The sequence below is a fragment of the Sus scrofa genome, chromosome 14 (genome assembly GCF_054392235.1).
Source record: "Sus scrofa isolate SSC_HxYL_T2T_F1_AM1 chromosome 14, Sscrofa_HxYL_maternal_Yorkshire_Landrace_v2.0, whole genome shotgun sequence".
In the NCBI taxonomy this organism is placed as follows: Eukaryota; Metazoa; Chordata; class Mammalia; order Artiodactyla; family Suidae; genus Sus; species Sus scrofa.
This window is the reverse complement of record NC_139396.1, coordinates 159,848,433-159,861,757: the sequence shown is the minus strand read 5'-3', so window position 1 is coordinate 159,861,757 and position 13,325 is coordinate 159,848,433. Positions and strand designations below refer to the sequence as shown.

Genomic DNA, 13,325 nt, shown 5'->3' with positions numbered 1-13,325 from the left:
CACCGGGGGCTGGCGGCAGTGGGCACCGCTGGAGCCGGGGTGGCCTCTGTCCTGCCCCTCCTGTGGCCCCTTCTCCCCCCACCTCTGACGTCGTGGGGTCTCCACTCCACGAACCACCTGCACCACATCCACTTCAGGGTTTCTTCTGGAAACATCCCACAGCCCCTGGGTTGCAGGGGTCAAAGGGCGGGAATCGTACTAGTTTGCTAAGGCTGCTCTAACCAAGTGCCACTAACCTGGGGCCTACACGACAGGATATTCGTGTGTCCCAGTCCTGCAGGCAGGAAGGCCACGTCAAGGGGAGCAAGGCGACTTCCTTCCGAGGCTGTGAGGACCCGGCCCTGGTGTCCATGGCCGTTGGGGGTGGGGGGTTCTGGTCTGCAGAGCCGTGTCTGCGACTCAGAGCCGCTGGTGGGTTTGGGTTCCGAGCTGAGTCTGTGACCTACACCACGGCTCACGCAACGCTGGATCCGTAACCCACTGAGTGAGGCCAGGGATCAAACTCCCATCCTCAGAGATCCTAATCGGGTTCATTACCCCTGGGCCACAACAGGAAACTCTAAGATTGGAGGATTTCAATAAAGACAGAGACGCAGGCCGGAAGTCAAAGTAAAGATTTACCTTTGCATCAGAATGTCTCGGATCTTGCGATTTGCATATACAAAGAATTCAGCAACATTCACTGGTGTTATCATCAGAGCAAGATCAAATGACAAACGGAATAAAAGAAAAAAAAATGATAGCTGAAACTGGAGTACATACGTATATTATAAAGATTGCACATCAATTAAACACAACTTAGTGAAACACAACAGAAGTATCAGTATCTTAAAAAATTAATAACATGGGCATGTCTCCAGATGCTGAAACAGAGGTGTCAGGCTCGTTTTAAAAAGTTTTTAAAAACACATAAAAATACCTTTTAAAACACTGGTTTGCAGTCTTCATTCACGGAGCACATGGAGAGAAAGACTTAAGTGGGTCACACAGTGACCGAGAAAGCAAGGTGATCAGAACGCTTGTCTTCCAATCGCTGTTTGGCCTTTGACCGCAGCCGCAGGCAACAGAGACAGACGTCAGAGCCAAGAGGACGCTGCCGGCACCCCTGCCTTATGTATAAAGCGCTTTCTTTGACTGAAGGGGAAGAAGAGTCGACTTTCCAGGCAAGACAAACGGGATTCCCGGGCTGCCCCCCCGAGGCCGTCTGAACTGGGCTCGGGGGTGGGTGGGGAGCCCGCAGCAGAGGCCGGGACGCTGTGCTTCCTGGGCGCCCTGCGGAGGCAGGTGCTGCCCCAATAGCAGATGGGGGTCCTGCCTCCAAGGGACAGGGACAGTGGCTTCTGCTCGTTTTCAGAGCCACAGGGCAGGTCTGCAGCAGACTCGGGGAGGGGTGGGGAGAGGGGCGGGGGTGGGATCGTGGCCCAGGGCCTGAACAACACGCAGAGGTGACTCTTTCCCGAGGGCTTCCCTTGGGCAGGTCGACGTTCATCCCAAGACAAGAGACCCCAGTTCGACCATGAAAGGGCCTGGGGGATTCTGACTGAAACCCCATGTGTGGATGCAAATCCAGGCCCCGTGACTCTATCAACCCTCCGTCACCTTCACCACCATCCAAGGCTGTTTCCAGGCTTCAGGGCTGAGTCTTCTCGTTTCCCCTTGAGTCAAAGAAGGGCTTTGAGCTTGGGATTTTAACAATGAAAACAAGGGGGACCGCCTGGCACAGCTTACAAAGCTCCCTCGTTTTCCTCTTGGACCCCCAAATGCGTACTCATTGTCCCCAAAGGGAGAGGGGCCCCTTCAGCTGTGTGTGTAGCCAGGGCTGAGCTGCTGGTGGCCCACAGCCCTCACTGAGTTGTGCTTTTGTTTGTTCAGCTGGCTGCCTCCTCCGGCCCTTGGACGGGGCTCAGGGGAGCTGCAGAAGCTTGATTACCTGCGGGCTGTTGTTATTAGGACATAACCCATCCAGGGTCACACGTGTGTGGACAAGAGATGGACACAGGATAAACGGGCCGATGGGAAGAAGGAGCAATCGGTTACCAGTGGAAACACCAAGTAAGGCCTTTAGATTCACATCTCTTTTAAAAAGCAGAAAGAGTACCCCCAAAATGCACATGTTAAATGCGTTCAGAAAGGTAGACCAGATGTCCTTTTTAATATTGTGCTCATCTCCCAGGCACCTAATGGCCATAGATGGGTGACTGTCATTAAATTAAACCTTTCTACATCCCCCCACCTTTTTTTGCCCCATAGGCCCATCCTGTCTGGCAGTGGGACCCTTATTACCCAGTGTCAGAGGTCTCAGTAGTAACCATTCAAAAATAAGTTAGCCTTTAGGTTAAGGAGTTCTCTTACTTTTTCTTTTATTAAATATTGAGGAAGGGGGCTTAAAAAAAACGGTATAAATCTAGATTTTAAGATTTCTTTTCTTACAAACAGTCTCAACTTTTACAAGAGCTTTTTAAAGACCAAAATGCTTCTCCGAAAGTTTCAAGCAGAATGGCTTGTGGTGGCTTTGACAGTTTCTACCAGGCGGGAGCGCCCTGCGCCCTGCACGCCAGAGCCTGGGCTCTCTGTGACCTTGCAGAGTGGGAAGTGGTTTTTTCGGCTGTGTCTCGAGGCAGAGCTCATGACCAGCACGGCAGCTGGGGCGGAAGGGGAGGGGACCGAGAGGGGACTCTCAGAGTGTCATCTGAGCCAAACACCCCGACAGATGGGCAGCAAGCCGGGCCGTGGGAGTGAAGCTCTGAGAGCTGCTGTGGCGGGACCCAAGGCCACGGGTGAACCGAACCACGGGCCTTTGCAGCTCTTCTTGTCTAGCCCAGAGGGCAGGACGCAGCCTTGAATAAATGCCTTTTTAAGCATGAATAGAGCCACTGACTACGCCAGGGTGTGTAAGACCTGGACTCAGGCTGTAAGTCTTCTTTGATCTTTAAAATGTAAAGATAAATGCGAGTTGAGACCAAGACTACAAAATTCCCTTTTTACACCGCGTCTTCCCAGTTTGCCTTAGAAAAACTGCTGCTGCTCAGGGCTGTAAAATCAGTGTCAGGAAAGTGAATTTCCCACCGATTTCTGAGTTTCTGACTGTTTTCTAATGAAGTCGTGGTTAGTATCTTGCATAAATAAGCACACTTGGCATATTAAGATTTTTAACACTTCAGAGGTGCTAAATGTGTGAAATGAAATGATAGGAATCTAATGAAAAATTAAAATGCTTAATGAGATTAGCACTAATATATATATTTACGGGGGATTATTTGACCTTAATACATTATTCCAGTCTTCAAAAGGTGTCTTCAAGATTGAATAACTTTATAGCAGGTGGCCTTTAAGGTATAACAAAATATATACAAAGAAATTAAGAAGGATATTAATGTCAACTATGAAATAAATTAACATGATTTTTACAAAATATACTGACCATTAAATTAAAAAATATTTTAAGGCAGGACTTTTCATTTGAAATTAGCATAATCAGAAAATATATCAATAAAATCCTGTACCACTTTGTAGCAGAATTCATACTGTTCCTGAAAAAGAAAACCAAAAACACAGTAAATAAAATTTTAAAATATATTTGGTTAATTTCGTTAGGAGTCACGTTAAAGAGAAGCCATAAAAAATTCCGACAGTTATTAAAATACTATATATACCCAAAGCACATCAGCTTTTTTTTTTTTTTTTTTTTTTTTAATGGGAAGGGGAGGAGACAGCGAACCCCACTCTTTTTTTTTTTTTTTTTTCATCTTTTTGCCTCTTCTAGGGCCTCTTCCTGCGGCCTATGGAGGTTCCCAGGCCAGGAGTCCAATTGGAGCTACAGCCACCGGCCTACGCCACAGCCACAGCCATGCGGGATCCAAGCCGCGTCTGCGACCTACACCACAGCTCACGGCAACGCCGGATCCCTAACCCACTGAGCAAGGCCAGGGATGGAACCCACAACCTCACGGTTCCTAGTCGGATTCGTTAACCACTGCACCACAACGGGAACTCGCACACATCAGCTTCTATTACTTAATTTAGTTGTTAGGCACATGACTATGTCCAAATAAAGCTGGTTTTCTACATAGAAAATATGAATGTTTAGCTTCGACTTGGTGTATTCTGGACAGTCTGAATGAAAGATGTTTAGTTTCATATTTAAACTAAAAAAATTACTTTCTAACAGAAACAAGAACCATACTTAATTAACATCAAATTTTGTAATGTAACGACAAGCAATGAGTTAAACAAGATGGAAACATCGGTTATTTTTAAGCCTAAGTTTACCCTGTAGAAAGGCACTGATTTATATAAGTTTTAGTAGAGTTCAAAAGAATAATGCCTTGGGAGTTCCCAGTGTGGCTCAGCGGTAATGAACCTGATTCGCATCCATGAAGACAAGGATTCAATCCCTGACCTGGATCAGTGGGTTAAAGATCTGGTGTCGAGGTGAGCTGTGGCATAGGTCACAGACGCTGCTTGGATCCTGTGTGGCTGTGGCGTAGGCCGGCAGCTGTAGTTCCGATTCGACCCCTACCCTGGGAACTTCCATATGCCACACATGTGGCCCTAAAGAACAAAGAAACAACAACAACAACAAAGGAATAATAATGCCTGGAATCTGTATAAGGCTCTTGACGTATCAGAATACTTGGACATCTTCTGACTCTTGGCTCCCCAGCAGCCCTTGAGGAGGTGACACTAGACGGGTGGTGGGCCCACAGGGGGCTGGGAGCCGGGGTGCAGGGCATCACCAACGACAGGCACCCAGAGGAAGAAATGAAAGAGACGGAGGAAGAGGCAAGCCGGGGGCTTTCTCAGGGAGCCTGCTGCGCGTCTCAGAAAACCATGTGCACAGCGGTCAGCAGGCAGGGCATGGACCCCGAAGGCTGGAAGTTGACAGAGGGCAGTGAACCTAAAAGGGCCCAGGTCCTCGCAGACCCGGTCACTTGCTGCCCGGTGGACCTGGGAGCGGGGGAGCAGGGGCAGGCTGGCTCCCAGCCCTCCCTTCTTCCTTCCCAGCGCCTCGCGTTCAGCCTCTTCTCTAAATTCCCCTCCACAGGTTTGGGGGCTGCAAGAGGCCAAATATTAGCCCGTCTGACCCTTCCGGAACCTCCATCCAGCCAGCTTGGGAAAGAGCTGGCTTTCCAGGGACAGAAAAGCCGGCGCAGAAAACTCTTGTTCTGAGACTGTAGGCAAAGTGTGGGGACCATACGTCTCCCTTCCAGCTCCTGAGTTTCCCACTGACCACCCAGCTCTCGAAGGAGGAGGGAAGTGTCTGAGTCAGGATGCCGGGGCGGGGGCGGCAGGGGCGGGGGTGTCCTAAAGGAGGAGCCTTGGGGAAAACGACCGGGTAGAACAGCCTTTGACACTGAACTTGCTATTGCAGGACCACCCCCACATTTGGGGAGGAGGCATCTTTGCTGAAACCAGAAAGTGTGTGTTTTCATCACCGGACAAAAGCGAACGTGTGGGGGCAACTGAGCTCCCGATTCTCTAAGCCCCCCAGGCAGGGTCTGGAGATCTAGGGAGACCCCCCACCCCCGCCAAGGAAAAGAGCCCAAAGGAACTGCGGATGGAGGTTTAGACGGATCAGGACTATAAACATCAGCGTGCCTTTTCACGTGGGTACATTTGTTTCTGCTTTTGCTTTTTAGGGTCGCACCCGAGGCAGATGGAGGTTCCCAGGCTAGGGGTCGAATCGGAGCTGTAGCTGCTGGTCAACACCGCAGCCACAGCAACACAGGATCCCAGCCATGTCTGTGACCTACACCACAGCCTGGGGCAACGCCAGATCCTTAACCCACTGAGCAAGGCCAGGAATCAGAACCCGCACCCTCACAGACACGACGTTGGGTTCATTAACCCACTGAGCCACAGCGGGAACTCTGAACCCGGTACATTTTTACATGGACACGGGGACCTGGTAGAACGGTTCACTTTGACACAGCAGTTGGCATCATCTGTGCCTCGTCTAAAGGATCTTGTCATCCAGCTTGTGGTGGCTGTGTCCCCCCTCACATGACCTGCCAGCCAGAGGCCAGGAAGAAAGGGCGTCTCTACAGCTAAACTGCGCCCTGGCCGCAAGTTTTAGTTCTTCTTCTGGGAAACTTGACCTCCCCTCCTCCCCCCTGCCACATACTTAAGCGCCTTCCAGGAAACATACAGCAAATTCGGCCAAGAAAATTCTCGACTCCTCTGGAAGCGGTTTCTTACCAGGGTTTGCACCATGTGTGGCCTTTGAAGTCGTAAACTCTTCACAGCTTGGAATACATCTAAAAGGCCCTCAGCTTTGACCCGTTCCAGAATGTTGCTGAGCGCTATGAAAGTCCCGGTTCGCCCGGCTCCGGCACTGCGGGGAGAACACTCGGAATGATACCCGGGCTCGCCCGCCCCGGGGGACACCCCGCCTCCGCCGTGCCCTGCACGGCAGTACTGACGCAACTGTCACTGATCCGAGCTTGCGTGTCTTTTTTTTTTTGTTGTTTTTTAGGGCCGCACCTGCGGCATATGGAGGTTCCCAGGCTAGGGATCGAATCGGAGCTGCAGCTGCCAGCCTACACCACAGTCACAGCCACAGCAACACTGGACTAAGCCTACACCAAAGCTCACGGCAACGCCGGATCCTTAACCCACTGCGTGAGGCCAGGGATCGAACCTGCATCCTCTTGGATGCTAGTCAGATTTGTTTCCGCTGAACCATGATGGGAACTCCGGAGCTTGGATTTTTAATGATCACTTATATGTAGCTTAGCTTTGGATCAAGAGTCAGCAAACATAAACTTCCTAGAGCACATGCTCACTTACGACAGATACCTCGTGTGTGGGATCAGCCCCAGGTACAGGTTTTTACCCTGGTGGAACCATTTCCCTGCTTCGTTGGTAACTGGACCCTACAGAGGCGGGCTTGGCTGGCTTCTTCCAGGAAGCCCTCCGGGGGTGCACATGGGCTGAATCCATGGCTCCTGTTCCTGCATCTGCCTTTCTGCAGGTGGGACCCCCTGGTGGCTCATTCACCTTTGCACCTCTGGTGCTCAGCACGTGCTAAACTCAGTCTGTGTTTGCCCAGGTGGAACAAGAAGGAATTCTTTTTCCAGTTTGTTCTAGATGACATTTACAAAGGCGCCAGGGACAGAAAACCGAGGCGTGTACTCCTCCTGCTGGCCAGGCCGGAAGTGCGCCAGGCGGGTCCCAGACCAGGAAAGAGGCTCAAACCCTGGAGTGATGTTGCCAAGAGGGGGGGGGCAGGGGAGGGGAGGTGGCCAATGGCAGTCATGAAAAATGGGAGCCTCATGAGTGGACAAAGGGACAGAAGTGCAGCTTTAGAAGCAAATCAGCACCCCGAAGATTCAACACCCCAAACTCCTGCCAGGAAGAGCTTTGCAAGGTGGTCCAGGTGCCTGCCAGCAAGGGGTCCTGGCGCAGAAGGCTGGTGAGGCCCTGAATTCGGAGATTCACCCGCTGCCCTCCTCATGCTGTTTATCAAAGTCCTTGCTGGGGGTGCCCTGGTGTGTCCCTCTGCCCTCGGGCCTGACTGAGCAGCCAGATCAAGAGGCTTCAGGATGCAGTGGGGCTGAGGGCCCGGCCTGGACATCCTTGAAAGCTCTAGAAAAGCCCCATGCTGAGCTGGCCAGGCACATCAGCCAGACCCAGACGGTCTTTCAAAACAAAGACAACTCAAGTTTGGGGTTTGTCAGAGCTGTGCTTGGCGATTTTTTTTTTTTTTAAATGACTAAAGCACAAAGAAAAGTGTGCTTGAGTCATTTCCTGGCTCCTTCTCCCCACAGGGGCCTCTGCACCTATGAGCCAATGACATCTATGCACGTGAGTTACGTGCATGAGAGCAGGTGAACAGTCCGGTCCAGGGAAACTACGTGGCTGGGAGCAGTGAACTGGGTGTGGGGTCTGCGTCAGCCCCACGGGGCAGGAGGAGAAGGGGCGCCCGGCCGCCGCAGGCCCTCACCTGCAGTGCACGGTGATGGGGTGGTTGCCTGTCTGCTGCTGCTGCTTCTGCACGGCCGCAATGAGGTCGATCATGCCTTTGCCCTCGGCGGGAATCCCGATCTCCGGCCAGCCGTGGAAGTGGAACTGTCGCACCAGCCGCGTCTGCTCCTCCTGGCGGGCCAGGGGCTGCGGGGGTGGCGTGGGGGGAGAGCATCTCAGAGCTGTCCCGTTGCAGGCCCCGCCCACCTGGGAGCAGGTCACAGGCCCCCCTGCCTTCCCTCATGGGACCCTTGGCCGCCTTGCTTGAGATCACAGCAATCATCCCCTCTTTGTCTTTTTTTAATTTAGTATTTAATTATTTTGCTTTTTAGGGCTGCACCTGCAGCACATGGAAGTTCCCAGGCTGGGGGTCGAATTGGAGCTGCATCTGCGACCTACACCACAGCTCACGGCAACACCAGATCCTTAACCCACAGGGATCGAACCCGGATCTTCACAGATACTAGTTGGGTTCTTAACCCACTGAGCCACAACGGGATCTCTGAGATAAGAGGACTCATCCTTTTTAAAGAAGCCAGGACCCTAACGGTCCCTTCAAAGCTAGAGAGGAGCAGCTTCTGAGTCTAGCAGCCCGGGTCGTTCTGTGACCCATGGGAGGAAAAGAAGTCTTTGGAGAAAGGCTGCACTGATGGCTGAACCGGGGGCACACGGAAGCTCCCAGGCTAGGGGTCGAATCGGAGATGCAGCTGCTGGCCTACGCCACAGCCACAGCAATGCCAACCCGAGCTGTGTCTGTGACCTACACCACAGCTCACGACAATGCTGGATCCTTAACCCACTGAGTGAGGCCAGGGATCGAACCTGCATCCTCATGGATACCAGTCGGGTTTGTTTCCACTGAGCCACGACGGGAACTCCCTGCGCTGGCAGTCTTGAGGTCAGAATCAAATCCCACAGTTGGGTCATTTCCCCCCCCCCCAGCCCCCGCCAACCCCCATGGTCCACACAGCGTTCCTGGTCTTCCTGGGGAGCAGCGCTGGAGACCCAGTGGGGAAGAGGACGGCCGGGAGCTGAGAAGGTTCGGGACAGGGCGCTCCAGAGAGGCTCTGTGCCTTCACCCTCGACCTTCGTTCCTCCTGCTCCTGGCCACTGTCACTTCTGGGGAGGGTGGGGTGTGTGAGATGCCTCTTGGCTCTCGAGGTCCATCAAGGAACAAGGTGACCGTGGGGGTCAAATTTTATAGGCGATCGACCCCCTGATATCACAGCTCCCTACCATCCGCACTGGCTATTGACACTAAGCTGAGGCTCCGGAGAAGCCCGAAGGAGCAGGACGAAGGGGAGCAGTGACGAGCCCACCCGAGTGACAGCTGCAGTGTCTCTATGACCAAGAGAGGGAATGGCTCTCAGGCGACAGTACCTGATTGAATGTGACCAGGAAGTCTCGAACACTGATGGCTTCAGAAAGGGTATCGCTCTTGAGTTCTATCGTGATGTCCCCGTGGGTCACCGCGCCCTCTGTCGGCCAATACTGGTAGCATTTATCCTTGGGGATAAAACAAAAATTTAAGTCACCTAATAATTTGGTGCTAGTCGTTTGGATGCCCTGACGCAGCACTGCTCTCAAACCATTTGATGTATTTCGTCTGACCAAGAAAGTAATAGACGAATACGAATTTGAATGCTGTTAGTACCTGTTGATCAGGGGAGCAGAGTAGAGAGTCTAGAAACAGACACACGTGTATTTGGAACTTGATACAGCACAGAGGTGACAAGACAAAAAAAAGAGGCCAGTCAGTAAGTGGAGCTGGAAGGCCAGTTTTCTCTATGGATCCCTAACTCACATCCGGGCTGATATCAATGCCCCGGCCCCTCCTGGAGTTGGGCAGCATAGAACCTGTGCTACCATATAGGGTAGCCTTGAACCTTATTATAAACAAGGAGACAGAGTCAGACAAAGTCAAAAAACTGTGAAAAAAAATCTTTTCATTTTTTGGGTACAGATTCACCAAACAAGAACCCCAGAGAACAAGCCGACCAGGACACAGAAGACTGCAATATCAGATGATAATAAAATTAACTCCATGTCATCAACAAACATTAAGAGAGTGAAAAGACAAGCCATCAGCTGGGGTGAGACGTCTGCAATAGATACAACCAACAAGGGATCAGCACCAAGAATCTGTCAAGAAGTCCTCTACCTCAATAAGAAACGGGCAGACGAGCCACTAGAAAGATGAGAGAAAAGCATGAACAGGTACCTTTGCACGGGAAGAGACACGCCCCATCTATAAATTCACGAGGTGCTACCTGATCTCATAGGGATGAGAGAGCTGCAAGTCAAAGCCACAAAGAGGTGTCAATACCTATTGAATGAACAAAAATGAGGCTGCCAGACAACCCAGGGGATGTTGCTGAATGACACTGATCCAATGTCCACTTGGGAACCACAAATGCTTTGGGAAGCCACCTGGAACTGTCTTGCACATTCAAACTTTCACACACGTTCCCCTGTGCGCTTTGTCTCTTTGGAACCTACTCTTCCTCATGCAGACACAGAAGAGAAGGCACCCCTAACACTGTGAAACAACAGAATGGAATCACCCCAAATGCCCATGTCAGGAGAAAGGACAGATAAATGGAACAGGATGGACAGCTTGAGGCACGGAGCACACGGAAACGATGAACGAGGCACAATTAGCGCGTCGACAAAAGAAAATATCGAATGCATAACTTTGAGTGGAACGAGCAGGTCCTGGAATGATACCTTTTTATAGAAAGTCCCAAAACAGGCAAAACTGAACAGTAATTTCTCCAGGAATACATACATGTGCTACTAAAAGACCAAGTCGAGAACACACCCACTGGGGTGGCTTCAACCAAAAAGATAATGATGAGTGTTGACGAGGACGGGGAGAAACTGGAACTCCTGCACATTGCTGGTAGGAACGTAAACAGGGCAGCTGCTTTGGAAAGCAGCCTGGCAGCTCCTCCAGATGTTAAGTGGCCCAAATGTGCAACGTAGTTATGAGCTGGCCCAGCACACGCATCCCTAGGTACCTGCCTAAGAGAAATGAAAATATACGTCCATGTAAGAACATGTCCATGAGTGGTTTTTTGGTTTGTTCGTTTTGCTTTTTAGGGCTGCACCCGTGGTACATGGAAGTTCCCAGGCTAGGGGTCAAATCGGAGCTGCAGCTGCTGGCCTCCACCACAGCCACAGCCACAGCCACGTGGGATCCAAAGCTGTGTCTGCAACCTACACCACAGCTCACAACAACGCCAGATCCTTAACCCACAGAGCGAGGCCAGAGATTGAACCCGCATCCTTGTGGATACTAGTCAGATTCGTTTCTGCTGCACAAGGACGGGAACTCCTGTCCACGGATGTTAAAAGCATCATTCATGACAGCCCAAGACCGGAAGCAATCCACATGCCCCCCACTACTGAACGGATAAGCAAAATGTGGTCTGTCCATACAATACACAACGTAAAAGCGTGAGGAACGGAGTCTCGGATAAACCTCGAGCACAGTGGGCTACGTGAAAGCACTCGATCCCAAAGACATGTTCAAGGGGGCCATTTGTATGGAATGTCCAAAGAGCCAAATCCATATCGTCAGAAAGTAGACTGGGGGTTTCAGGGTCTTGGGGGAAGGGGGTAGTAACTGCTCATGGGTATGGGGTTTCCTTGCGGGGGCAGTGAAAATGACCTGGTGTTAGTGAGACTCTGTGACTGTACTAAAAGCCACTGAATTGCACCCTTTAGAAAGATGGATTGCATGTACGTAAGACGTTAGAAAAAGCAAAGCAATCGAAACACACATTCAGGGTGGCAGTTACCTCTTGGGAGAGATCAATGCGCATTATTGGCAAAGGTTTGGTTTTGCAGCTGGACAGTGGGTTCACAGGTGTTAGGACGTTATGAAATAAAAACAAGAAGGCCTGGGAAAAAGGAAACATTTAACGCATCCCCCTCTACCAGGACTCTAGGAATTAGGCAGCCCTATCAATGCCGATGTCTTTTTGTCCCGAAAAAAAAGTGAATGCATAGGCCTTCCTCTCCAACAGGCTGTGATCAAATTTGCATTTGTGGCAAACACAGAACCGCAGGTTGGGTAAAAATGTAGGCTGAGAACAAAAGCCAGAGGCAGTTACGGTGGGGATGGGGGACGGGGGAGGGGGAAGGGGGCCGTGGAAGAAACTCTCGTCCCCGACCTTGCTCCCTCCTCAGCAGATGCGACCTGGCCCCACGCTTGACAGCAGGTGGGACCCTGGCCAGGAGCAGGCGGGACAGGCGGGGCGGGCGGGGAGGGCGGGCCCGGGGCGCCCCTGACCTGCTCTCTCTCCTGGACCTCGGTCAGCATGACGATGGCGTGGCACTTCCACTCCCAGATCATCCTCCAGAAGTCCTCCACCGTGTGCGCCAGCGGCCCCTGGGTGGCGATGAAGTAGTCCTTCTGCCGGTAGCCCTTCGGGGGAAGCAGAGGTTAGAGCCCACGGCCTTCGATCCCGCGTCCCCCGAGGGAGGCGTGGGGACCGCCCGCGGCTGGAAGAGGGCGGGTTTCCTCCAGGCGTCCAGGTCCAGGGCCTGAGCCGAGCCCCAGCTGGCGCATGCGCACAAACACACGCTCAGAAACCAGGTCAAGATGCTCAGGCTGGACAGGCCCCCCTCCGCCCCCAAGTCTCCCCTGAATGCGCGTTAGGGACACCTGCTTGGGCCAGCTTTTTTTTTTTTTTGCCTTTTCTAGGGCCGCACCACTGGCATATGGAGATTTGCTAGGGGTCTAACCGGAGCTGTAGCCACCAGCCCAGACCAGAGCTACCGCAACGCGGGATCCGAGCTGCGTCTGCGACCCACACCACAGCCCACGGCAACGCCGGATTCTTAACCCACTGAGCAAGGCCAGGGATCGAACCTGCAACCTCATGGTTCCTAGTCGGATTCGCTAACCACTTTGCCACGACGGGAACTCCCTGGGCCAGCTTGAGTCTAACACGTCTCTACGCATCACCACCGAGTTAGCCCCGAAGGAGGGCAGAGAGCTGGGTGTGGAGTCAGAGGACGTGGGTTCAGATCCCAGGCCCACGTGACCCCTGGTCCAGCGGTCGCAGCCGCCAATGAACGTTCTCACGCGGACGAGGGCACCGCGCTCTCTCCCGCCCGTTCTTCAGCTAACTCTGCTGTGCACGAGGCAGCCTGCGCCTGGGCCGTGACACAGTCGTGTGGTCCACGCAGAGCTCATGCGAGAGAGAGGCCTGGGCAAGCAGGGTCATGATGTATTAAAAGCAAAAGAGGGCGCTCCCGTCGCGGCTCAGGGGTAACAAACCCAACTAACATCCATGAGGACTCGAGTTCAATCCCTGGTCCCACTCCTTGAGTTAAGGATCCAGCATTGC

At 52.3% G+C, this 13,325-nt stretch overlaps 1 protein-coding gene across 12 annotated transcripts in view; it reads right to left on the bottom strand.

The window, feature by feature from the left end:
- Positions 1 to 599: 599 nt before the first annotated feature.
- The window catches only part of PTPRE (protein tyrosine phosphatase receptor type E), a 162,189-nt gene continuing 149,463 nt past the window's right edge, over positions 600 to 13,325 (bottom strand). For 11 of the 12 annotated variants that reach the window (XM_084995931.1, XM_084995932.1, XM_084995930.1 and 8 more), the window contains 5 exons: positions 12,263 to 12,397; positions 9,346 to 9,471; positions 7,946 to 8,112; positions 6,199 to 6,334; positions 600 to 3,530 (listed from right to left, as the gene is read on the bottom strand). In XM_084995931.1, coding sequence (XP_084852057.1) covers positions 3,456 to 3,530; positions 6,199 to 6,334; positions 7,946 to 8,112; positions 9,346 to 9,471; positions 12,263 to 12,397 — 639 coding nt within the window. In that variant the 3' untranslated portion in view covers positions 600 to 3,455. Of the gene's footprint in view, positions 3,829 to 4,513; positions 6,335 to 7,945; positions 8,113 to 9,345; positions 9,472 to 12,262; positions 12,398 to 13,325 lie in introns of all 12 variants that reach the window. The other variant, XR_014827187.1, reaches the window with a different exon arrangement.